The sequence below is a fragment of the Xenopus laevis genome, chromosome 5L, assembly GCF_017654675.1.
Source record: "Xenopus laevis strain J_2021 chromosome 5L, Xenopus_laevis_v10.1, whole genome shotgun sequence".
NCBI lineage: Eukaryota > Metazoa > Chordata > Amphibia > Anura > Pipidae > Xenopus > Xenopus laevis.
In genome coordinates, this window is record NC_054379.1 from 91,860,222 (window position 1) to 91,887,414 (window position 27,193).

At 38.4% G+C, this 27,193-nt stretch overlaps 2 protein-coding genes across 3 annotated transcripts; both read left to right on the forward strand.

Annotated features, from left to right (window-relative positions):
* The first annotated feature begins 44 nt into the window (after positions 1 to 44).
* pgm3.L (phosphoglucomutase 3 L homeolog) lies at positions 45 to 16,544 on the forward strand. Of its 2 annotated transcripts, none has more exon segments than NM_001087415.1 (13): positions 45 to 93; positions 2,312 to 2,516; positions 2,608 to 2,792; positions 3,646 to 3,713; positions 5,614 to 5,747; positions 7,996 to 8,191; positions 9,173 to 9,330; positions 9,478 to 9,561; positions 11,067 to 11,165; positions 12,634 to 12,750; positions 14,078 to 14,200; positions 15,474 to 15,647; positions 16,131 to 16,338. In NM_001087415.1, coding segments are annotated over 12 exon segments (1,629 nt in total). In that variant the 5' UTR covers positions 45 to 93; position 2,312; the 3' UTR covers positions 16,218 to 16,338.
* A 4,588-nt stretch (positions 16,545 to 21,132) lies between these two features.
* LOC108716895 (NADH dehydrogenase [ubiquinone] 1 alpha subcomplex assembly factor 4) lies at positions 21,133 to 23,589 on the forward strand. The gene is made up of 3 exons (XM_018263441.2): positions 21,133 to 21,618; positions 22,361 to 22,458; positions 23,167 to 23,589. The coding sequence occupies exons 1-3, from the start codon at positions 21,483 to 21,485 to the stop codon at positions 23,464 to 23,466; spliced, it is 534 nt and encodes a 177-aa protein (XP_018118930.1). The 5' UTR covers positions 21,133 to 21,482; the 3' UTR covers positions 23,467 to 23,589.
* The last annotated feature ends 3,604 nt before the right edge of the window (positions 23,590 to 27,193 follow it).

Genomic DNA, 27,193 nt, shown 5'->3' on the forward strand with positions numbered 1-27,193 from the left:
ACTGCAAACCAGACACGTCACCAGCATTTACACCCAGTGTCACAGCCGCTTGTCCTGCTGGGTAACATTAGCCGGGGAGCTGGGGAATCACAGGTAGGAAGGACAGAACTCTATGGGGGAATGGTGGGCTTAGATGCCTTCTCTATCTAGCTGTCCCTTTATTGTCTTTGCTTTGCCGACCTTTGAAGCAATGTAATTCCAGTCGGCTGATAAACAGATCTATCTTGCCTTTTGGAGAATGGACTCTACATTGTTTCAAGAGTCAGAGCTGTAAGTGCAGAAATAAAAAAATATATGGGTTTACATTCTCTTTAAAAACGAAATTAGGCTCGCTCTCATGTTAATATCTCCATTACCTCACACAGGACTGTAAGGGTTGGACTGACAGCTAGAGGCCCGTGGGGTCAGTCATTTAAAGCTTTGTTTTCCTTTTTGTTGTCTGCCATACCAACTTTCTCTGCAATATAAATGGCAAATGTGGGCTGTCAGTGCTGCATTCTAGCAAAAGACTGTATTTTTACTGCTCATATATAAATAGGTATTTACTTCTAATGTCCGGTATTTGGATTGTGGTGTTTGACCTACCTCCTCCAGCAATCTCTAAACTGCAACTTTCACCATTGTGTTGGAGGATAATCTGGAAATTCCATATTACACCTTGGACTTCCACTCTTTGCCATTAAAAGAGAGCTGAAAGCTGTAGCTGTCTCTTTTTATTAAGTACACTGCTGGTTCTGTCTCCTGAATCAATGTAGCAGAAGCAGCTGATTAAAAGACCCAAAGAAGAATTATTTGCTGCTACATTTTTTTTCAAGAGTCAAAACCAGCAGTGCAGAAAGGCGCATAAAGATATTACTTTTAATTGCAAATGAGTTTACAGTTTACCTTAACCTTAAAAATATGCAAGGATAATATCATATTAATGACCATGTCACTTTAATTTGTCAAATTTTACAACATAGGACTGCTGTACTAACTCACAGGCACATCCGCACTATGCAGACAAATCTATGTCCATGATCTCTTCCCACACTCCTTTTCCAGGTGTGGACTGAGAATCAAAATAGGCCCAGACATTTTAGGTACACAGAGGCCCGAACAGCCCCCACCAGCCCAATAAATATTGACTGTCTATGGCAACTTACAGCAGCCCATCTGACATTTGCCAGAATCTACAGGTTGCCATTCCGGGCCTTGTGTTTGCACCAGAGCTGACATAACTGTTCCATATGTGAAAAGAAGAGGCTACTGCACGTGTAGGGGCTGAAATCGGCCTGCACATTTCAGCAGGCTCCATTCAGCTCCTGTGTGGCACTAACCTTTTGCTATGTAGTTAGGGTTGTCAACTGGCCGGTATTTTACTGGCCTGGCCGGTAAAAATGATGGTTGATCCCAATGTTATTAATAGGGAAAAAAGATAAATACACTGCATATAGGAAGGCCGGTATTTTTTTCCAGAAAAGGTGGCAACCCTTTATCTAGGGCTGTAGGTCTGGGTGTGCATATGCTTATTTGCACATCACCAGGGAAGAGGGGTTACTAGAAAAGTCAGTACCCTGGAATATGTATACGAGTGAGGAAATTCAGGGCATAATTACATGTATGTGGCATTCTATAAAGCAGCTCCATGTTAGTAAACAATAGGGGTCAGTTATGCTGTTTAGTAATATTTCAGTAAGTTTGGTACACTCAATTTATTTTCTGAGAGTTCTTGTTAAATGTTGTGAAATTCCTTCACTGTGCAAGTCACAAAAGTAAATGTTATTAGTGAGGATAAATGTGCAGAGTGATGCTATTGTGAAAATGTATCATATTCCTCTGGATCAGATTGTCTCTTAAAGGGGTTGTTCATGTTTAAGTTAACTTTTAGAATATTGTAAATATATTCTGAGACAATTTGCAATTGGTTTTCATTTTTTATTATTACCCTAGCTACCTTGCACCGATTTGAACAAGAGACTGGACTATGACTAGGAGAGGGCCTGAATAGAAGGATCAGTAATACAAAGTAGCAATAACAATACATTTGTAGCCTTACAGAGCATTTGTTTTTTAGATGGGATCAGTGACCCCCATTTAAAAGCTGGAATGAGTTGCAGAAGAAGAAGACTGCAAATGTATAACATACTAAATATTAAGTTAAAAGTGAACCACCCCTTCAACTTCATCTATTACATATTTAATCATAAGATCAAATGCTTGGTATTGTTGCCTCATTTATTTAACAAATATGATTGTGTGTATACATATATTTATTTTTTTTAGCCTGCATCTTCTGTCTGATAATAGTGTGCTTGTATCTCTCATGTAGGATGAAGATGGAAGCAGTGCTGAATTGTTCTTCTCAACATGAAAAGCCTTGTGGTCTCATTCTTCAGTATGGCACAGCTGGCTTTCGGACCAAAGCAGAGCATCTAGACCATGTTATGTATCGAATGGGCTTGCTGGCTGTACTAAGGTCAAAAAAGACGAAATCTGTTATTGGTGTTATGGTCACTGCATCCCACAATCCTGAGGTATAGCAATACCATAGAGCAACAATACAAAACTCATGCAAATTCATGTTGTTTGTCTCTCAAAAATAGATATTTGCTATTATTTGTGCAGGAAGATAACGGTGTAAAACTAGTGGATCCCATGGGAGAAATGCTGGTGCAGGAATGGGAAGTGTACGCCACCGACCTTGCAAATGCAGAACAAAATGAATTGCAAGCAGTTCTTACTGACATTATCCAAAAAGAGTGTATCAGTTTGCAGCAGGAGGCCTCTGTAGCCATTGGAAGAGACACCAGGTAAAAGGAAATAACTTGAAATGCTTGAGTTTATATTCACACTAAGGCTGCTTTGAGCAGCTAGCTACTGTGTATGCAGGGATGTGTTGAATCCATAGTTTTTGGATTGAGGTGAAGTCATTAATATCTTTTTTTATCAAGGGCCTACATCAAACACAGGGTTTTTTTAAGAAACTGATAAAGGTTGGTGGAACACACCAGATCCTGTCATAACAGATACTGTAATAACAAACACGGCATTTGCATCAAATGAATAGAAGTCATTTTTAAGCTGTTTAAAGGAGAAGGAAAGGCTAAAAATAAGTAAGTTTTATCAGAAATGTCTATATAAATACACCATTAAACCCTCAAAGTAATGCTGTCAAAAGAAACACTGCATTTATTTCCTTCAATTGTGTACACATTGGCTTCTGTATCACACTTCCTGTTTTCAGCAAAAATCTCCAGGGTTAGGGCTTAAGCATGCTCCATTTACCCCTCTCTTCCTCCCCCCCCCTTCATTTTCCATCCTCCCTGCTGTAATCTGAACCCAGAGCTATGTGTGAGCAGGGAGAGACCCAGGCAGGAAGTGATGCCACACCAAGCTAATATGGCAGCTGCTATCTTAAAGAAACAGAGAGAGCTGTTTACTTAGGTATGGTAAAGCATTCTGCAGAATAAATATAGTCTTATAGCTTGCACTATTGTGCTAGTGATAATAAAATGCTTCAGTAATTTTCCTTCTCCTTTAAATGAGTAATTTCCATTCAGTGTTCCTTTATTAACATGCAAACTAGAATTTAGAATTGTTGATGTTCCTCACACCTCAAGTTGGCTGTACCAATATGTTTTTGTGTTTTTTTTTTTTTTTTAGGCCAAGCAGTGAAAATCTTGCTCATGCAGTTATAGATGGAGTTACTGCATTAAACTCCAAATACCATGGTATGTAATGGGCTTTGCACTCCTGCAGCCATCTTAAACGTTTCTGCTGATGTACACTGTTCTAAATCAAGCTCCTAATGTAGATTAATTTTCTGGCTTGGATGAAAAGTATTATACAGTCATATGAAAAAGTTTGGGAACCCCTCTCAGCCTGCATAATTTACTTCACTTTCAATAAAAAAAGATAACTATGGTATGTCTTTCATTTCCCAGGAACATCTGAGTACTGGGTTGTTTTCTGAACAAAGATTTTTAGTAAAGCAGTATTCAGTTGTATGAAATTAAATCAAATGTGAAAAACTGGCTCTGCAAAAACTGCTTTACCAAAAATATGGGTACCCTTGTAATTTTGCTAATTTGAATGCATGTAACTGCTCAATACTGATTACTGGCAACACCAAATTGGTTGGATTAGCTCGTTAAGCCTTGAACTTCATAGGCAGGTGTGTCCAATCATGAGAAAAGTTATTTAAGGTGGCCAATTGCAAGGTTGTGCTTCTGTTCGACTCTCCTCTGAAGAGTGACCACATGGGATCCTCAAAGCAACTTTAAAAAGATCTAAAAACAAAGATTGTTCAGTTTCATGGTTTAGGGGAAGGCTACAAAAAGCTATCTCTGAGGTTTAAACTGTCCGTTTCAAATGTAAGGAATGCAATTAGGAAATGGAAGAAGAACACCGCATTCCAAGAAAAACACCTGCTACCTACTGTCAAATTTGGTGGAGGTTCCATCATGCTGTGGGGCTGTGTGGCTAGTTCAGGGACTGGGCCCTTGTTAAAGTCGAGGGTGAGATGAATTCAATCGAATGTCAACAAAGGAGGATAATGTTCAAGCATCAGTCACAAAGTTGAAGTTACACAGGAGTTGGATATTCCAACAAGACAATGACCCTGAACACACTTCAACATCTACAAAGGCATTTATGCAGAGGGAGAAGTACAAAATTCTGGAATGGCCGTCGCCGTTCCCCAACTTAAATATCATCCAAAATCTATGGAATGCTTTGAAGCAGGCTGTCCATTCTCATCAGTCATCATATTTAACTGAACTGGAGAGGTTTTGTATGGACGAATGGTGAGAAATACCGCCATCCAGAATCTAGACACTCATTAAAGGCTATAGGAGGTATCTAGAGGCTGTTACATTTGCAAAAGGAGTCTTGACTTAGTATTGACGTAATACCTCTGTTGGGGTGCCCAAATTTATGCACCTGTCTAATTTTGTTATTATGCAAATTGCATATTTTCTGTTAATCCAATAAACTTTGTCACTGCTGAAATACTACTGTTTCCATAAGGCATGGTATATATTAAAAGGAAGTTGCTATTTTGAAAGATCAGCCAATGATAAACAAAACTCCAAATTATTAAGAGGGGTTCCTACACTTTTTCATATGACTGTAGGTGTGGTATCTTTTATTAAGAATGTTTGAGAACTGTTGTCTTCCCAATAAGGGGTGTAATGTAATTTGAATCACCAAATCATCATTGAATCATACCATAAATATTAATTAACATCAATATTAAATCCAAAACAATTGTTTTGTCACCAATATAGGCAGATTGCATGCTGCACTGTATTTGTAAATTACCCTTAGCGTTGTAAGCCTTTATGTAATTAGTTTTTTTTCTTGAAGTCATTAGAATGCTTGTCTTTTTTACATATGTAAAATATATGCAGCATCAAGCAATCTGACTTTAATGGGATAAAGATTAAAGGGAAAATTGAGACCTTCATCTTGGCAATCCTTTTTCAAGCAATTACATTTGCACTAAGCTCTTGGTAAGGGGTGAAGGGGGTGTATATCTTTAAAACTATATCTACCTAAGAAAACATTTCTATAGAGATTTGTAGAGTGTTAGAAAATAGACATATCTGCCCTGTTTTCTTTACTTTTAAGATTATGGTCTAGTCACCACTCCACAGCTGCACTACATTGTTTGTTGCTGCAATACTGAAGGAAGATATGGAACACCAACAGTGGAAGGATACTACAATAAACTCTCTAGCGCATTTAATAATTTGGTCAAGCAGGTAACAATTTGCAATGGCTGCTGATGAAAACACATAAATTCAGTCAGGATTCATGTATTAAACTTCCAGATGGAGAGCCCCACTTGTGGGCAGTGGCAGGCTTTATTAAATCGATAGGAAACCTATTCAGTAAAAAAAAAAACGAATTTATCAAACTCTTTCCGTTCCAGCTTGGAAAAGTTTGTTAAAATCATAAATACTTCATTAATATTTGAATATTTTAGCATAAAACTGAGGTTTCAGTTTATTTGTTATTTCTTTTTCAATAAAATATCTTTCTTGTCTTGCCTATTCCAAGTTACCGTATATACTCGTGTATAAGCCGACCCGTGTATAAGCCGAGGTACCTAATTTACCTAAGAAAACTGGAAAAATTTATTGACTCGTGTATAAGCCTAGGGGCCCCATGTCAGATTTCAAAATTGAATATAAAAAAATCTGTTTGCTCTTTTGAGACATGGATTTCAGTGCAGCACTATTAACTGATTCATTCTGAAAATCAATCTGTACCTGCACCCACTGAATAACAATGAAAGGTAGGCCTGCTCTTAGTGTGTCTGCTCTTAGTGTACTTCTTTTATTGATCTAGGCCAGAGTATGATGAGATCAAGGGAAGCCAGTGATTGCAGGAAGACTAGGGCTCTCATTTGAGGGAAATAAGTATTAGCTCAATGTTGACGCCATTAGGGTAATGTCTGCTGAACAACAGTAGACTATAACCCATGGCAATCGTATGGACATTATTTAGAACACAGCAGCCCTTCCCTCGTCGGGAAAAGTCACACTGAACCCCAACGACGATAAAAGGCAACGCATCTCTTAAGGCAACTGATCTCTTAATTTCCTTCCCGGTGCCTTAATATTACCGGTACCTTTTTTCTGCTTTTGCTAGGTGCTCCAGCGCCTCATTGATCTTTTGAGCAGCCATGACACCTCTAGCGACAACCTCACCGTCACCAGACAGGAGGAGCTGCGCTACGCTACGTCATACTCAGTCTTCTCCTGATGCGCTATGGGAGAGGGAGGAGTGTTGGGGCCGCGGAAGGAGCCTCGTATCTGCGGCCGGTGAGGGACTGGCTGGTTACGCAGGGATTTAGGGCACATATGAGAACTGGGGTTCCGCTGAGGAAGGGGGTGTCTATTTTTCCCCTTAGCTGACCCGCGTATAAGTCGAGGTAGAGTTTTTCAGCACATTTTGGGTGCTGAAAAACTCGGCTTATACGCGAGTATATACGGTACTTTTTATTCTGACATACAAACTGCTGTGTGGTTGCTAGCTTCAGCAAACAGGATTCCAAGCCTGACAGTTGTAGACCCTAAAGGTCTAATTGCAAACTGCTGTATGCACCAAACATAGTTCATTTCAAGGTGTTCTTCCCATTTAAATTGTATGTGGGTTTAATAAGCCAATAAACACAATTCTGACATCTAACTGACAAATGTGGTAGTAAATGTGATCAAATTCAAACTACTGGGAATCCTTCAGGATTTGTATATGAGGGAAGATTAATCAGGTCCTAATCCCGACATTATTTTTCTTCCTGAAAAATAGGGATGCACCGAATCCACTATTTTGGATTCAGCCGAACCCCCGAATCCTTCACGAAAGATTCGGCCGAATACCGAAGTGAATCCAAACCCTAATTTGAATATGCAAATTAGGGGTGGGAATGGGAAAAATGTTTTACTTCCTTGTTTTCTGACAAATAGTCACATGATTTCCCTCCCAGCCCCTAATGTGCATATGTAAATTCGGTTCGGCCGGGCAGAAGGATTCGGCCGAATCCAAATCCTGCTGAAAAAGGCCGAATCCCGAACCTAATCCTGGATTACTGAAAATGAATGGGTGAAGTATGATTCGCTAGTACAAGGATGGGATCAGTTATCCAGAAAGCTCCAAATTATGGAAAGGCCGTCATATAGACTCCATTTTATTCAAATAATCCAAATTTTTTAAAATGAGTTATTTTTTTCTCTTTAATAATAAAACAGTAGCTTGTACTTGATCCCAACTAAGATATAATTAATCTTTATTGGCAGTAAAATTGAATGTTTACATGATTTTCTAGTAGACTTAAGGTATGAGGATCCAAATTATGGAAAGATCCATTATTTTGAAAACCCCAGATGTTGAGGATTCTGAATAACAGGTCCCATACCTGTATACTTTTAGACATAGACAATTTAGGGTTTAGTAAATTCATGAACTTGAATATTTGTTTACTGATTTAACCTCTCTTGTCTGCAGGCACATGACCAGGGAGATAAAAAGAAATGTTTGAGCGTAGATGGAGCAAATGGCATTGGTGCTCTAAAGCTGAAAGAAATGGAGGAGTATCTTCAGTCAGCAATCTCCGTACAGTTGTATAATGATGGCTCAAGGGGAAAACTCAATCATTTGTGTGGTGCTGATTATGTAAAAGTACAACAGAAGCCTCCCCAGGGTAAGGGCCCTGCTGCTGCTCCTAGTACCCCTTTTACTGAAACTAATCCGTGCAGATTGTTATACTGTTGTTCATCTTCTTTTGGTTTTTGGAATATGATATACCTATTGGATTAGATTCTTTGTGTGGTATAAATTTTATTCTTTTTGACATCACAATTTATTCTCCCCTTTTTTTCCCAATAGTAATGGAGTGGAGTATATGTGAAGTGTGGCAGAGTGATATATCAGAATGGTGCATAGATTTTGCTGCAGAAGTGCTGCTATTCAAGTTATGATAGGGTTGTTGGGCTAACACAGAATAGCAGATATTAGGCTGTTTAGAATGAAGTGGTTAAAGTACTTGTACTTAAAGGAGAACTAAAGCTTAACTAAAAAATAGGACAGCCATGTTGTACATTATGTTTTGAGTTTCTGCACCAGCCTAAGGGACCAAAGCCAAACTCCAGTAACTCCCATCTTTTTTTCTGCTGATTCACTGCACATGCTCTGTGCTGCTGTTACGGAGCATAGGGACTGACGTACAATACACTGAATATAAAGTATATAATGTAAATATCCCAATATTAGGCTGATTAGTAAATCAGATTATTGGTACATGGTATTGGGCATCTTAGAAACCAGCAAAATTAGTATCAGAATTTAATAATCAGCCCTGTAGCATCAGCAAAGGCAAACCTGATGATTTGTGACAATCCCTAAGCTTAGCTTCTCAACAGTTGCTCAAAGCACACTGAGCATGTGATTGTCACAGACACTCAAGATGAGAAACTCCTGTGAAAACTTTGAAAGCCTGAATATGACTACTACAGAGATGCTGAACCTTTAGGTTGGTTTAATAATAAATATTGCATTTCTAGCCATATTCAATTTTAGGGTTTAGTTTTTCTTTAAGATGTGGGAACAAACATCTATAACCTTTAGAGGTATTTTACTTTTTGGTTTTAGTGGCCTTTTAACTTTACAACTGTTGTCTTTCCAGGTGTAGAGATTAAACCGGGGGAGCCTTTCTGTTCATTTGATGGAGATGCTGACCGTATAGTTTACTACTACAATGATAGCGTTGGTCTTTTTCATCTGCTTGATGGAGATAAAATAGCTACTTTAATAAGCACTTTCATTAAAGAGCTTTTGCTAAAGGTAAGATCCTCTAAAACAGAAAAATAATCAAAAACCACAGTGTGATGTTGTGTCTGGTCTTTGTGTTGTAGCTGTAGTATGTTTTCCAAACTTATATGTTCTGTTAGTCTTGTAACAGAGATGCTAACTTTAGTTTTTATTATACAGATTGATTTAACTTTAAAAATGGCAGTGGTGCAAACAGCTTATGCAAATGGGAGTTCTACCAGATACCTGGAGGAGGTTATGAAGGTAGGAGAGTCCCTTTTGTGAATCTGAACAGTAAATTCAAAGGACTACAGCCTAGTATGGTCTACACCAGGGGTCCCCAACCTTTTTTACCCATGAACCACACTCATGCATAAAATAATGCTTGAGAGCAACACAAGCATGCAAAAAGTTTCTGGGGCTTCCAAATGAGGGCTGTGATTGGGTATTGGTAGCCCCTATGTGGACTTGCAGCCAACAGGAGGCTCTGTTTTGCAGTATACATGTTTTTTATGCAACTGAAGCTTGCCTTTAAGACAGAAATTTTTCAAGACAATTTGCATTTGGTCTTTATTTTTTTAATAGCTTTTGAATTATTTAGATTTTTGATCAGCCGCTTCTCCAGTCTGAAATTTTAGCAGCTGTCTGCTATGGTCCAATTTACACTAGAAACCAAGTGTTCAGGCAGGAGGTTCAGAAAAGGAAAGGGAAAAATGGCAATATTCATACCATTGTAGCCTCACAGAAGTATTTGGCTGCTGGGGTCAGTGACCCCCATTTGAATGCTGAAATAATTAAGAAAACTATATAAAATGGAGACCAATTGAAAATAGAACATTCTATAGGAAAAGTTAATTTAAAGGTTAAAGGGATACTGTCATGGGAAAAAAAAAATTTTTCAAAATAAATCAGATAATAGTGCAGCTCCAGCAGAATTCTCCACTGAAATCCATTTCTCAAAAGAGCAAACAGATTTTTTTATATTCAATTTTGAAATCTGACATGGGGCTAGACATTTTGTCAATTTCCCAGCTGCCCCTGGTCATGTGACTTGTGCCTGCACTTTAGGAGAGAAATGCTTTCTGGCAGGCTGCTGTTTTTCCTTCTCAATGTAACTGAAGGAGTCTCAGTGGGACATGGGTTTTTACTATTGAGTGTTGTTCTTAGATCTACCAGGCAGCTGTTATCTTGTGTTAGGGAGCTGTTATCTGGTTACCTTCCCATTGTTCTTTTGTTTGGCTGCTGGGGGGGGAAAGGGAGGGGGTGATATCACTCCAACTTGCAGTACAGCAGTAAAGAGTGATTGAAGTTTATCAGAGCACAAGTCACATGACTTGGGGCAGCTGGGTAATTGACAAAATGTCTAGCCCCATGTCAGATTTCAAAATTGAATATAAAAAATCTGTTTGCTCTTTTGAGAAATGGATTCCAGTGCAGAATTATGCTGGAGCAGCACTATTAACTGATTCATTTTGAACATTTTTTTTTTCCCATGACAGTATCCCTTTAACTACCCCTTTACATTTCTTGTCCAGTGGGTGAAATACACAATTACAGTTTTTTATAATTACAGTTTTTGATTATGGCCTTGACAGTTTGTTTGCACTGTGGATTGGATTTCCTATACATTTGTGTCATTTAGTTTTCTCCACAATAAATCAGACTCATGGCAAATCTAAGCCTGATTTATGTTTGCATTTGACCACATTGGTTTCTGAATTCATTATATATGACAATAGTGCAGTCATTTTGTATCTGATTTATCACAGGTTCCTGTGTACTGTGCAAAAACAGGTGTGAAGCACTTACACCATAAAGCTCAGGAGTTTGACATTGGTGTTTATTTTGAGGCCAATGGCCATGGAACAGTAAGTAAACTTACACCTATCTTTATATTTTTTGATGTTTACAGAAGTTTCATTCCTAAGGATAATGGCACACAATACACTTTGTGAGGGCGACAACAATTTAGAACATACCTTTTAATTGGTGTCTAGGTATATAGCTGGTGGTAAAATATTTGATTCGTCTTTATGGCTTATGAGATGCAAATGTTAGATGGAGGCAGACATCAATGTGTATCGTGACATTACCGTTCTTGTTTACAAACAAATTAACTAAACAATAATATACATTATACTGCTGTACTGTACAGTTGTGCTGTTGACTTGTGCCCTTGGCAGCAATGTGGCCTATCCTGCTCCATTGACAGTTTAGCTGTGTGCACAAAGGACACAAAGAACCGGCAACAAGTATCAAATAACAATGGCAAATGCGATTTCCTTAAAGAGGGACTAACGCCAAAATGAAAATTTAATATAAGCTTTATTTCACTGTAATAAGAAACTTTCTAGATATAGGCAATGAAAAATTATGTACTCTTCACTCTCATCGTCTGTCTGTCTTCATGCAGGAGTGGGGAGTCAGATTTAGATTGACCGATCTAATATATCTTTTAGGGGGCTTCCTTTCTAGAAGATTTATTACAGTTCTCAAATAACTAAAATAACTCAAATAAAGCATTCTAGCTTACACTATTGCAGCTATCTATTGGCAATAAAATGCCTCTGTAGATTTCATTCTCCTTTAAGTGTGAGCTCTAACATATCTTTAATGCAAAAAGAGCACCCCCCCAAAGGCTATATTAGACCTAACTGTCAATTGAAACCCCTGACTACTACATCAGGAAAGAATGAAGAGAGACAGATGCTGAGAGGGAGTTAGTGAAGAGTAACTTTATTATTTCAGAAACTGTAGAAAATTTTTAATTGAAATTTAGAATTGTTTTTATTTCATTATGACGAAGCTCATATAAAATTAGAATTTTCACGATAGTTCTCTTTTAAGGGTAGTGCGACATGGGCTTATTCTCAGCCTGTGTATAAATGGAAACCGAGACCCAACCGTTCCACCAGCTTGCAATCACAGACACTGCATCTGTAGTGTAGACAGAGCGAATTTCAGAGTAAAAATACATGCTTGTGTATTTGCTCTGTGTTCACACTCAGACTGTGCAGTGCCTGTGCAGACACACCAATGTGCAGAGGCCTGTGTCCATCTGCATTTATTTGTACGCAAACTGAGAATCAACTCTGTGTGAAACTACCCATATCGACACAATATTGCTGTTCATTAAACATTTTTTCTTTTGTTAACAAAAGCCTAGTTCAGTGAAAAGCCTCCCAGCTTTTTTTTCAATAAAAATCTCATGTTGTCACGGTACTTCCATTTTCTCGTTTTTTTTATGTATTAGGACATCTGGTTTTTATATGGCAAAATATGACTCTGCGGTAATACAGGCACACTAGATGATGTATATCTCCTTGCATTTTTCAGGTACTGATCAGCAAAACTGCTGAGGAGCAGATACGACATCTGGCAAACATGGAGCAGAATGATGAGAAAAAGAAAGCTGCCAATATGCTTCTGAGTTTGATTGATTTGATTAACCAGGTAGGAGGATAAATGATGATACCTTTTAGGCTGCCAGGAACACTTAATACTTCATAAAAGTGGTTTCTCTTTAAAAAAATTTGTTCAGATGTAGAATCTATGCCACTGACATCCATTATGTTATGGGTTTCTGGTCCTAGTAAAAGGCTGAATAGTAATTAATAGGGATGCACCGAATCCAGGATTCGGTTTGGGATTCGGCCTTTTTCAGCAGGATTCGGCCGAATCCTTCTGCCCGGCTGAACCGAATCCTAATTTTCATTAGCAAATTAGGGGCAGGGAGGGAGATCATGTGACTTTTTGTCACAAAACAAGGAAGTAAAAAAGTTTTCCCCTTCCCACCCCCAATTTGCATATGCAAATTTGGATTAGGATTTAGTTCGGTATTCGGCCGAATCTTTTGCAAAGGATTCGTGGTTTCGGCTGAATCCAAAATAGTGGATTTGGTGCATCCCTAGTGATTAATTCAGATTCACATTACAAGGCAGCTCAGAAACCAGTTTGACTTGCATAAGGATTTCAGAATCAGCCCTGTAACATCAGCTTCTCTGACATGAGAACCTCTTTTTTTCTGCTTGATGATTTGTGAGAACCCCTAAGATTAGTTTCTCAACAGCTGTTCAGACCACACTGAGCATGTGAACGTCACTGACACCCCTAACAAAATCTAAGATGGTGAGCTCCTGTGCAAAAGTTTATAGGCCTGAATCTCCACTACTATATTCTGAAACTTTAGGCTGGTACGATAATTTCAGTATATATAACGTATAAATCTCGGGCTATGTTTGTGTTTAGGGATTAGGTCAGTCCTGAACTGGCAATCTGTGGGTTCTGGCAAATACCAGAGGGGTTGCTGTAAAATGCCATATGGTCCTCTCTGTACTATTTTGGGCCTATTTTGAATCCCAGTCCAGACCTGGATTAGTTCTCATTTAAATTCTCTATGCTCCCTCCTCACAACCTTCTTCTTTTCTATACAAAAATCATCATGAATTATCTCAGAAAATGTACTCCACTTCTGTTAAATGTATGGATATTGTAAGCCATAGTCTCATATTACATACATAAAAAGCCTGTTACTTTATATGTTTACAGAATGTATGAGTGGCTTCTGATATTCAGCAGGAGGTGGTACCTGATTACTTCTATAATCAGTGACTATATGTGTTTCTTTGTAGGGGCTGCTTAGTTTGCCCTTTTTATTCTCATGGAAAATAAAGTGAGCCAAAACACTTCAATAGAGTGTTGCAACTAAACTCATGTAAATGAAAATGATACTAAATAAAAACTCTTCTAAATATGAATGCATTTGTATCTTGTTTCACAGACAGTGGGTGATGCCATATCAGACATGCTGGTAATTGAAGCCATCCTTTCCCTCAAGGGTTTTACAGTGCAGACATGGGATGCAATTTATACTGATCTGCCAAATCGTCAGCTAAAAGTGAAGGTAAGCCTTAGAGAGTAAATGTACAATGTGGGAAAAACGGGTGCAAAATGCCCACCATGGAAGGAGTTGCATGACATACATAGGTATCCCTTTATGCATCATACAGAATAAGCACCAGGAGATGCATGGATCTGCAGATTCCTGTATTACTCGGGTGAGGGGTTAAAGAAGGAACTAAGCCCAACTTGAAGCAGTAACATTTTAGTAAGGCAATATTCGTCCAATCCACAGCCACCGATAAAATGTTCCCCAATACTAATCTTCATGTCTGCCATCTCTAATTACATTACTTCTGTCAGTAATGTGAATATCAGTGCTGAGCAGTGGATGTTAAAACCCTCTAATTTTCCAGTAAAATTAACTAAGGGTTGGGCAACTAAATCCTTCAAATGGAGACAAGCTTAATTTTGCATAGGGACCCGTCTCCTGTTCCCTCTCCTACCGCAGGTTCCAGTGAAGCAGTGTGCAGGACAAGACAAGGCTTATTTTGCTATGTCCAATAAGTGATGGATACAGGCGGCACTCCGAATAAAAGTCAGGATTTTTTTATTTTTTTGCAGCAATAGGGTTAATATCCTCGCCTTACGTGTTTCGGGAAACACTCCCTTAATCATAGGCATACAGAAGGATATTCACAACTTCCTTAAATATTTAACCTCAGTGTCATGTACCAATCACGGACCACAAGCCAAAGAAGGTGGGGGAGCAGAAGATGATGTAGTCCCACCGTCAAGAAATACAGAGAGCAATATACTACTATACCGAACAACATGAGTTCAATGAATAGGGCTTATGCTGAAGATACCTATTGCTGATTGTTTTAATCATGAAAAATCATTTGTTTTTTGTTATTTCTTGAGCTAACGAGGGAAACTCAAGCAACCCCATGTGTGGTTCAGGCAAGGTAGATAATTGTTACCAGTGCAGAGCTGTAATAAAAAAAATGGGGTTTATTTCAGTGGCCAAAACAATTAAGAAGGGGTTAATAAAAGGATTTAGTTCTCTTTCAAGTACTGTTCTCTGTGCCAAAGTTTCAAGCACATCAGGAACAAACTGCAGCTTGCATTGTGTAAAGGCTAGGTGCAAAAGGGCTGCAGTTTAGTGTCCTTGGTATCTTTTGCACCTAGCAGTTAAATATAGTATTAAATGTAGTATTAAATAAGTCTCCTCTTCTTGGAAAGCTGTGGCTGTGAATTGGTGATATTGCATGTCTTTTTTTTTTCTTAATTCCAGACAGTGTGTTGCAATGCAATATGTCTCCTGTGTTTTGTAGGTTGCAGACAGGAAAGTAATTGAAACTACTGACGCTGAGAGGCGCACAGTAAAACCACCAGGGCTCCAAGAAAAAATTGATGACCTTGTCAAGAATTACAATATGTCAAGATCATTTGTACGACCTTCAGGAACAGAGGATGTTGTGCGTGTGTATGCTGAAGCTGACACACAGGTGGGAATTCACACAAAAATATTTTAGTTTGTTCTGTTACATTTAGAGAGGATTAGCATTTGTTATCGGGACCTCAGCCTTCACTTTGCCTGCAGCTTCAATATAGATATCCTGAATTGTTAACCAAACTGCCCTTCCTATCACTGCTCAAAACCTCATGGTTTGGGGGCTACTGAATTAGCCACTGTACACATACAAAGGGGTCAGTCAAAGCCCTTTTAAACGTATTTTGTAGAAGTGTACATTATACTGCATATGCCATATTTGAGCATTTTTTGTTTATCTATTTTGATTTAGTGGATGTTAACCCCTTGAGGTCCATATCACTCAGCAGGTTCAACATTATTGCCATATGAATTATTGAAACTGAGCATCCTTGTACCATGTACATAAAATTACACCGATAAACACTGCTTTAATCCCTCTTCCAGCATAGGATTCAGAAGGACCGTTGGTTATGCCTGTCTTATTTTACATTCACAGGAGAATGCTGATCGCCTGGCACATGAAGTATCTCTAGCAGTTTTCCACATTGCTGGAGGAGTAGGAGAAGAACCCAAGCCCTTATGATGAAGGCGCCAGCCAATTCTTCTGGAAACTTTTTTTTTTTTTTATATATATATAAAACTCTCTATATCTGCAAAGTTATTTACCCACAACTAAATATTATAAAACTGGAATCATTCCTGAATGTGACTTTATATTCCATTCTTTCTAAAACTGAAATATGAAATGTATCTCTATATCCTGATATAGGATGATTTTTATATGAAGAAACGGCAGAAATCAATTAAATACTAAAATATAAATTAAAAATGCCAGACATGTTCATTGGGCAAATAACGTAATTAATCAAAGGTAACTTTTATACAAATAAAGATATATAAATATTTTGAAGGGAGCGCTTGACAGATGCATTTTATGTATTATAGTCCTTGTGGTGACTGCTGGATACTTGGGAATAAATGAACAAATGAACCTGATCCTAATCTCATACATTTAAGGGTGAGACAGGATCTAACAACTTTGTGGAATTTGTCATGTTCCCCAAGTACAGCGATTTTACCTTCCGTTGGTGGTGGATGTAGATTTATTTCCATATGTGGCCAATCACAAACGGAGCTGCTGATTTGCTTCTGATTGGCTTTAAGTTCTTAACATTTAATCTAACCATTTGGCACATGCTGCTGGATCAGCTCTTCAAAACCCCCTCAAGAAAATCTCTTTCCTCAATTTTTTGTCTTATTTTGCTGGAGAACACTTTGTGGTTTTCCCAGATTATTGTCTTTGTTGGGAAAAGAGCTTTGGTAAAGTATCAGACTCACTGATTCTCCAACTTATCTGCTTGTGATTTTGCTATTGAAGACTTGGCTTAGTACTTGAAAAAAGGTAGTAGCTGCTCGATGTTGCGGATGCTGTAGATTGTAAGCAGATTTCTTGGGTTCCAGTCTCCCTGAGCAGTCCTCCTCTGTTTTTTTCTGAAAGAACATACAAGCTGTGTAAAACCCAGTTCAGTGTTTACTGAATTTCAGAATTTCAGCTCCCAGCCATTAAGCAACAGCTTGGGAGTAAAATTAAATACTGCAAGAAACTTATTCAACTGTAAGTCATGAGATAAAATGCCCTTTTAAAAGTAGTTGCCGATTCACTAAAATCACATAGGGTCAGTTGGAACACTCACTGGGCAAAATTGCACATGGGCAATAACCCATAAGCAACCAATCAGTGATTAGCTTTTTTCAGCTGCAGGTTGAACAGAGAAAGCAAACATCTGATTTCTTGGCATGGGTTACTGCCCAGTACTTCCTAGTTTGGGGCATTTTTCATGTTTTGGGCTAGGCACCTAATACGACTGCATAGAAAGCAAGTGACAACTACCTGACAAAGCGCTTGCACAAGACAATTGTCTTAACACATAATGACGGGGGGTCAGTTTTGGCTGATTGGGCAATGTATCCTAAACTTCTGTGTTCCACTGCCCTAAGGTGTAACCCCCTAAATCTTTGGACAGGCACAGCAGTGTTCACTCACCAACAAAAGAGGACACGGAGAGGTGTAACTCTACAACAGATGGACAGTCAAAACTTGCCCAGACCTGCTTTAAATCATTTGTAACCCAAGCACAATAATTTCAGAACCAGAGTGACAAATACACCTTACAAAACCCTTGTATGATCTCTACATGTACGTGTAATGACTGCTTAGAGTTGTAGCTGCTTTTTTCTAACCATAATGTGGTGGAGGATATAATTCTGCATAGGTAGGGAGGTGGAATACATATCAGGCAGTGGCACAGTGGGGCCAACATTTGTGTCTTCGCAAAGTTTCACAGTGTTTTCCAAGTTCCCACTGTTTGAAGAATTTAGAAGGCTCTCATATAACTATGTTCCACGCCTATATACCTGTACACTGGAACACAAGCATGGGTTTCAGGCCCATCGGCTCCTTAGCTACAAAATGGCTTTTCATATGCACATATCTTATAATCAAGGATGGTTAAAATGTATATCCGCTAACCTGAATGCTTTAACAATGATAAAGCCATTACATCAGAATGTGTTTTTGCCATATTATATCATAAGGATTGGATAGTCTTACTGATTAACACAGGATCCATCCTTCTGGAAAAAGTTGGGATACATAAAACGATCAAATGCTTCCTTCTTCCATATTCTCCTTGTATTCTGGTGAAACCTATATTGCCAATATCCTTGTTTATGTAATATACATACCTGTGATTGCGTAAGTATGGTACCACATAATGCATAATATTAACAAGCAAAGGTATATGCTCTCTCATCACTGTAGAAGGCCATATCTAATGACGCAATGACATTAGTTATTACAGAAACAAAAAAAAAAAAGCAAATCATAGTTATGTTGGGTTGAAAAAAGACCAATGTCCAATCAATCAAAAAATAAGAAATCGTTTTTTTCTAAATTAGCATTTCTGTATTTCAGAGCTTTCTTGATAACTGACTTCTGTATAATAGATTACCTACCTGTGATCAGAGGTTTGGGCTTACTCGTCAGGCAGAACATAGATGGAGATAGGGTTGCCACCACTGTGTGTGGTTTTGAACTGGATGTCTGTTTTAAAGGGCTTCAGTTCAGTCCGGGTTAAAATAGAAACAGTACAGAAATCAAGCCATTTGCGTCTAAGTGATGCACTAACCCTGCCCCAGCATCATAACTCCACTGACATCATTATGACTTCCTCTGATGTCATCATGCCCACCCCAACATCACTGCCCACCCCCAATGCTATCTGAACTGTCCCCTTTGTTTGTGTTTAGTTGCTGGCAAACTGCTTTTGTCAGAGACACTTCTGACTGATGACAAGTTCTGCACAAGGATTTCGTCAGCACCACCAGTCTAGCAGTCATCATTGACCACTAACATGTACAGTGGTGTGAAAAACTATTTGCCCCCTTCCTGATTTCTTATTCTTTTGCATGTTTGTCACACTTAAATGTTTCTGCTCATCAAAAACCGTTAACTATTAGTCAAAGATAACATAATTGAACACAAAATGCAGTTTTTAAATGAAGGTTTACGTTATTAAGGGAGAAAAAAAACTCCAAATCTACATGGGCCTGTGTGAAAAAGTGATTGCCCCCCTTGTTAAAAAATAACTTAACTGTGGTTTATCACACCTGAGTTCAATTTCAAAGGTTATAAAGCCATTTCTAAAGCTTTGGGACTCCAGCGAACCACAGTGAGAGCCATTATCCACAAATGGCAAAAACATGGAACAGTGGTGAACCTTCCCAGGAGTGGCCGGCCGACCAAAATTACCCCAAGAGCGCAGAGACAACTCATCCGAGAGGCCACAAAAGACCCCAGGACAACATCTAAAGAACTGCAGGCCTCACTTGCCTCAATTAAGGTCAGTGTTCACGACTCCACCATAAGAAAGAGACTGGGCAAAAACGGCCTGCATGGCAGATTTCCAAGGCGCAAACCACTTTTAAGCAAAAAGAACATTAAGGCTCGTCTCAATTTTGCTAAAAAACATCTCAATGATTGCCAAGACTTTTGGGAAAATACCTTGTGGACCGACGAGACAAAAGTTGAACTTTTTGGAAGGTGCGCGTCCCGTTACATCTGGCGTAAAAGTAACACAGCATTTCAGAAAAAGAACATCATACCAACAGTAAAATATGGTGGTGGTAGTGTGATGGTCTGGGGTTGTTTTGCTGCTTCAGGACCTGGAAGACTTGCTGTGATAGATGGAACCATGAATTCTACTGTCTACCAAAAAATCCTGAAGGAGAATGTCCGGCCATCTGTTCGTCAACTCAAGCTGAAGGGATCTTGGGTGCTGCAGCAGGACAATGACCCAAAACACACCAGCAAATCCACCTCTGAATGGCTGAAGGAAAACAAAATGAAGACTTTGGAGTGGCCTAGTCAAAGTCCTGACCTGAATCCTATTGAGATGTTGTGGCATGACCTTAAAAAGGCGGTTCATGCTAGAAAACCCTCAAATAAAGCTGAATTACAACAATTCTGCAAAGATGAGTGGGCCAAAATTCCTCCAGAGCGCTGTAAAAGACTCATTGCAAGTTATCGCAAACGCTTGATTGCAGTTATTGCTGCTAAGGGTGGCCCAACCAGTTATTAGGTTCAGGGGGCAATTACTTTTTCACACAGGTTTGGATTTCTTTTCTCCCTAAATAATAAAAACCCTCATTTAAAAACTGCATTTTGTGTTTACTTGTGTTATCTTTGACTAATAGTTAAATGTGTTTGATGATCAGAAACATTTTGTGTGACAAACATGCAAAAGAATAAGAAATCAGGAAGGGTGTGAATAGTTTTTCACACCACTGTATATGAAAAACAAGTGAAGACAATAAAATCTCCCACAAAGAATGAAGAGCATATGTGCATGAGTAGAAAGTTGTAGTTCATTTACGCTACATACAATCTCAATCCCACTATAAGGACAATAGATAGATCCAAGGACAATCTTGGAATGGTCAGACAAGCTGTAGGTAAGGGTTGCAACTTGCGAGTTATAGTTCAGCAATAGTTTGTATTTAATAAAAACTAAAATCAGTTCCCAAAACAGGTTCAGTAGATCATGGGTTGGTAAAGACACCCTTAGGAAGAATCCAGTGAGGTAAAATTGTGAGATGTAGCAATAATTTACAGATACTTGTGAGTTATAGTTCAATGATAGTTTGTATACAGCAAGCAGCTACCAGAATTGTGCCCATCAGTCGTGGAGCCCTTAATACACTATGTTAGGAAGAATTCAATGTGTTGTAGGTTAAGTTGGAAGTAATAATTCAGAAATAATTTGCAGACAGGTGAGAGTTATATTTCAAAAATATTTAGTATACATCCAATAGCAAAATCACTGATGACTTCACAATGGGGCGGGGGAGGTCTGCGGGATGAAAGAGCAGGGAGAGGATAGAAGAGCAATAATTCTGTAGCCCATAATAATGATGGAGGAAGGACGAGGCCTTTGCTTAGAGGAGGGGCCATGGGTGACGTCACAGGGAGGCAGATCAATGGAATAGCTGGGAGTGGGACCTCATGAAAAGTAAGAGGAGAACGCACGGGGAAATCAGCAAAAAGCAAGGGGCACATGCGACAAGGATTTCTTAGCAATAGCGAGAACACAGGGGGAAAAGGGGAGGACACGCTTGAAGAGCGTGAATGTCCTAAAATGGACACCGTACATTCAGCCTTAGTACTGGCAACGCGCCCCTACTGGCTCCCTTACGTGCTTCAACCAGGAAATCGTCAGGCCAGTTTGGCTTCATGTTCAGACGGAGGATATTCAGGCACGCTGTGTCAGTGAGTGTGCTCTGAACAAGCATGGGGCTAAACTTAACACGGGCACTCCGCAACTTTAACCTTGAAAATCGGGCTCATGGGCTTATTGGCAAGGAGAAGCCAAGGCCTGCACCCTCCCATCCGAAAACAGAGGATGCACTGAGGGCAACCAAAACACGTGAGTAATGGGGTGGACATGTTTACTCACAGCAGCCTAATATTGGCATTCTCATTGCTGGATCTGCAGCTCGGGAACTTTTGTGTTTTTAAGCGCAGAATTATTTTCTGTATTATATATCTAAAGCATTTACTAGATGGGCTGCTGCTAATGTCCTCTTCCACTCTGTATGACAATGTTACCTGAAGTGTGAGAGAAATGCATGCTGGGAATTGTAGTTCTTCAGTGGTTAGAGGTCACGACTCGTGCGGTATGTTGTTTAATGTGTAACTATTGAGGTTTAGTGTATATGTTACAATTGCAGTTAAACTTGCACTATCGAGCTACTGTCATATTTTTTTATCCAGCAGCCTTCCAGTATTGAATATTGGCACAGGCCACAGGCAGTGGTTTGAATAAGAGACTAGAAGATGAATAGAAAGATAAGTAATAAAGGTAACCATAAAATTGTAACCTCACAGAGCAGTACGTTTGCTGTGCTCCGTGATCTCCATGTTACGGTAGAAAAGGAGAAAATGAAGCACATTGAAAAGATGAATTTGGTATTCTGTAGCATACTAAAAGTTTACCCTGTAGGGTTTGTTTAACTTCTAATAAGACTGACACCGGCAGACATTAAGTATCGTATAAAGGGGCCCATATATTGTGCTAGTAGTGTGTTTACATATGTAACAAATGGAATTCTTTATTGCTGATTTTCTTGTATAATATTTATTTGGGGTGCATTTTTTATTTTAATCAGATCACCCGGACATTGAAGATAAAATCCGTAACAAAGATAATCTGCTTCTGACAAGGCTGAAAGAAGTTTATGTTGACTCCAGTGACCCATCTTCTGAGGTAAAGTTATTTAAGCCTTTTTTTTTTTTTATCCAGCCAACAGATTTTCGTTTTGATTAACTATACTTCAAAACCAAATTCTCTTCCAATATAAACTCCATGCTGTGTGTGTATATTATATACGTATGTGCAGTATATTGTTGCTCACTAAGTTTAATTAAGTGACAGCAACACAGAGCATGTGCAGTGAACCAGCAGTAAATAAGACAGGGAACTTCTGGGGCATCTTTGAATTCACAAATCTTCGCTGCTAAAGGGCTGGGGTTGCCTTGGGCTGGTACAGAGTTTTCAAAAAATAATGTGAAGCATTTTTATCCTACTTCTTTGTTAAATGAGCAGGAAAATGTAACTCGCGCTAGTGATTATATAATTACTTACCTGATACCCCAGGACGGTGCAGTTTTCTATTAACAGCAGCACCAGACTGGGGTATCGGGTAAGTGATTATACCCACTGGAGGTGCCTAACATTTGTGCATAATAATTTTACAACTGTGTCCTTTTAACTATGCATTAAAAATCTGATCAGTACTTCTGATGGAACTGCCCTGAAGTAGCTGTATGAGTTCAGAAAACAAGCTCATGCCTTGAATGTTTTGAGAAAAAACCCTGGAACTTGAGTTTATTTGCTTGGGAAAACAAATAAGCCAACAATTGTTACATTTATAAATAAATGTGATATTAAAATATTTTTTAACCATTTAAATAGGTACAAACCAAAGAGAGTGCATCTGCGCAAGAAGAGCTTAGACTTCCAAAACTCACTGTGAATCGAGAGACCCTTATGGATCTGGATGTAGAGAGTATTCCTAAAGGAAAGATTTCTGTGCTTGAGGCACTGACACTTCTCAACAACTATAAAAATTCTCCAGAAACCTGGACTGCTAAGAAAATATCAGAAGACTACCACTTAGACTCCAAGAAGACCCAGGCACTGCTGGAATACTTTATACCTTTCAACGTGAAAATCATTCCACCCAAAGACAAGAAGCAAATTACAGACTCCTAGAACACCGGAACTTAATAGCAGAAGGCAATTATTTATATTTTATTTAGAACTCTGATCTGATATATATTTTATTTCCTTTAACCCTTCTTATCTGTGATTTCTTGCATTAAAGTCTTTGTTGTATGTGGATAGTCTGTCCTATTTTATTTTTGCAGTGTACTCACCTTACTGCATTCCATGTAAACTAGACTTCTTGCATCCCTTCTTATATATTTAATCTTATACCATATGACACAAACCAATAGAGAGATGTTTTGTTACATTCATTTAGTTTTAGCCATAGAGTTAATTATGGAAATGGATGAAGAAAGGCTTGTCCCAGTGCACAGTTAGAAAGGAGGAGGTGATGCTGGAGTCCACTCTCGATATGGCAGTTTCAGATGGTATTGCATAGTGAGGAGTGGAATTTACACAGTAGACTGAGCTTCTGATTCTGACACAAACATCAAATATTGATTTTAGCCCAGATGGATCAAAAACTACCTGAATTTAATTATGTGAGCATTTTGTCTCTATGGGAGGGATTTACTAACCTGTAAAAATTCGCCAGCAATGGCTTCGCACCCATCGCTACACTTTGCCAGTCGACAATTTGCTCAGACAACGCTAATTTACTAAAATGCGAAGTTGCGTCCATGGAGCTGAACGCTGGCGAATTTTCACTAGCGTTATGTCGGCAATCAAAGAGAAGATGCACTAGCTTTCAATTCTGCCTAAGCGCAACTTCGTTAGAGCTAAATTGCATACGGCTGGAAATTATAACGTTTAATGGACGTTTATGTTGCAGCAAATACATTACACTACACAAGCCCAGGAAACCTTAATAAAATAAAATTGTTATAATGCCCTACACATGAGCCCACTGTATAGTTTGTGTATGTATACAAAATGTAAGGGGTAACCCTGTTACCCAAAAAACATTTTTAAAGACTTTTGCAGGCTATCACTCTGAAAAAAGGAAAAGACGCCAGTGTTTTTTGGGACTTTTTTCCACTAAAAATTAGTCCTATCCACTCCATTGCCCTTCGCCTGGTCTGAGCTGGCTAAGGCAAGTCTGGTGAAAGAGGTAACGTTCAGTAAAATCCGCATCTTAGTGAATCTGCGGAGTTACGTCCATTCGCCAGAGCAAAAATTCGCCAGGCGCTAGAGTGCGAAGCAACGCTAGTGTCTATCGCCTTCACTAGCGAGATGACTCCTGCGCCCGTTAGTAAATCAGCGAAGTAACAAAATAATGTCACACAGGCAAATCATCGCCAGCGTTAGTCACTTCACCCTTTAGTAAATGTGCCACTATATGTGAGCTGAGTGGCTAAATGCTGTGTCTAAGAATACATTTGATTAGATTTGTTGTTAGAGAGGGTTCCTGTGTCACAGCTAAAGTGGACCATACATGGGCTGAAGTTGACTGGGTTACTCTTTAAGGAGAGAGCCATGTGCAGGTGTGAAAATCAAGTCATATTGATTGTAAAGTCTGGAAACTCAAGTTGTAAAAGCACGATTTTATCCACAGCCTGAATTTCTGACCTTTCCAATCAGATATTGACCAGGCAGCAACAACTAACGCCATGTGATAAACACAGATTTGCTTCTTTGGTGAGCTTGCCAAATAAACAGATAAGCTGTAGACAGAACAACATACTAAAATAATACAATGTATTTCAAGCCCTTGTGCCTGTTGGAAATTCCCAATATTCTGTGACAAGTTGCACTGGTATCAAGTGGCTCTAAAAATACATCATGCGTGCGCAAACTAGTGACATCAGAACAACCTAAAATGGCACTGGCACATCACTTTAACCAACTGGTTTGCTTCAGATATTGTGATGTTTCGCTTAGCTGGTTTGGAATTCGGATCAAATTGAATTCTTTAAATCATGAGACTTTTCATCACACAAACATGAAAAAAAAATTTTTTCCAGACATTACACACAGCTCTTTTTAGCCCTTCCTTACCCTAATGCCCATATGCAAATTTTGATTTGTCCCAATTCCTTATGAAAGATTCAGGATTCGGCCAAATCCCAAAATCGTGGAATCAATGCATCCCTAATATATAGTTTATTTTTTTCTTATCAAATATGACACAATTTTAGCCTCCTACAATTCTTCCTGGTTTTCGGTGTCCTTTCATGAGGATAACTTCCAAGTCTATGGAAATTGTGTTTAATTGAGTATATGCCCTGGCTTTCCAAACCAGCATTTAAATAAAACCACCACAATGTTATTGTAATCTCTCTAAAATATCAATGCTCAATTTGTAAATTAACAACTCAGGCCTCTGCTGCTTTTGGGAGTTACAAGCTTTGGAAAAAACTTGGAATTTCATAGGATTCTTCTTAACAGCTCTATTCACATGTCTATTTACGTTTCCTGAGTTCTAAGCACCACAATATACTGCTTCTATCTGGAGTAAAGAATAGCCTAATCAAGGTAAACCAGTAATTTGAATACATTGGCCCCATGCCTGGTTAACTGTCTCTAACATCACACTGGTTGGAAGTACCTTTGCTTGGGTTGACTGTGACCTGCATAACTCAAATGTGTTGCACTTTTGGAGCGTTTAAGAAAAAGATAAACAACCAGTAGTTGTAATCTGTATGTTGTGTCCCTGTTATTTATATTAAAGAATATGTTAAAATCGTTATAGCTAATCTACTCTTTTTTTTTTTTTTTTAAAAAAAAGCAAGATACATATCAAACTTTCTTAATTGAATATGGTAAAAGTGTTTGCAGATTCCCTAATTTCCTTTTTCTGGATTATCTTTTTGCTTTTAAATTGTTCATCAAACCTGATAAGTTATATAGCATCAAATGTAAAACAGGAGAAAGGAAAACATTACAGGCCACTTTAGTATCAAGTAATTTTTACATTTTCATGTCAGAATGCATGGTTTCATTTCTCTTTTTTCAGAATCAAATATTTGCCCAAACACCATAGGCTTTACAGGAAAAAGATCAGTCAATGTAGCTGTTAATAAAGAAAGGGATATATTTTTTTTTTAAATAATGAAATTCTATATTGGTTTTCTGCAGATCAAGGTCCCATAAATATCATCTTGCTAAGATGCAGTAGGTGGAAATCATATAGGATACTGTAGAAATATCAGGTTTCCTACAATAACTAAATTGTTTAGGTACTTCTTCAAATATGCAACCTAAAAAATAGTAGTGTCATTATGTTTCATGTTTAAAAAATCAGTTTATTTTACAACATTTCATTTTAATAAAATGTACATGACCAAAAGCAAATAATTTATGTGTATAAAGAGTTCATATTATCCACTAGCACGTCCCTCTTAAATGTAAAACCCTTTCTTACCTCTGAATCTTACTAAGCCACCAATGTGGTATTGGTTTTATTCTATATGTTTAAATGTATATTATTACACTGGATTTGTATGCAGGCAAGTGCAACCCTACATATATCATAACACAATGTTAGGATATGGCAAGTTTAATGGAAGACTTATGTCCTATGTTTATCCAGAACTGTTATTTTACATGGTACATCTTGACAATTTCTCACATGATAAATACATTGATTTTCGATCAAATAAAAGAGGACTTGTGTATTTGTCCCCCCCCAGTGATTTTAGCTTTTATTCTTATTTAACATTATGAAGTTAATGTTAAACAGATAATTTATTCCATTTTAATTTTTTTATATAATACACAGATATTACCTGCCAGCTATTCATGAAGCACAGGGAGGATAAGTTCCAAGCAT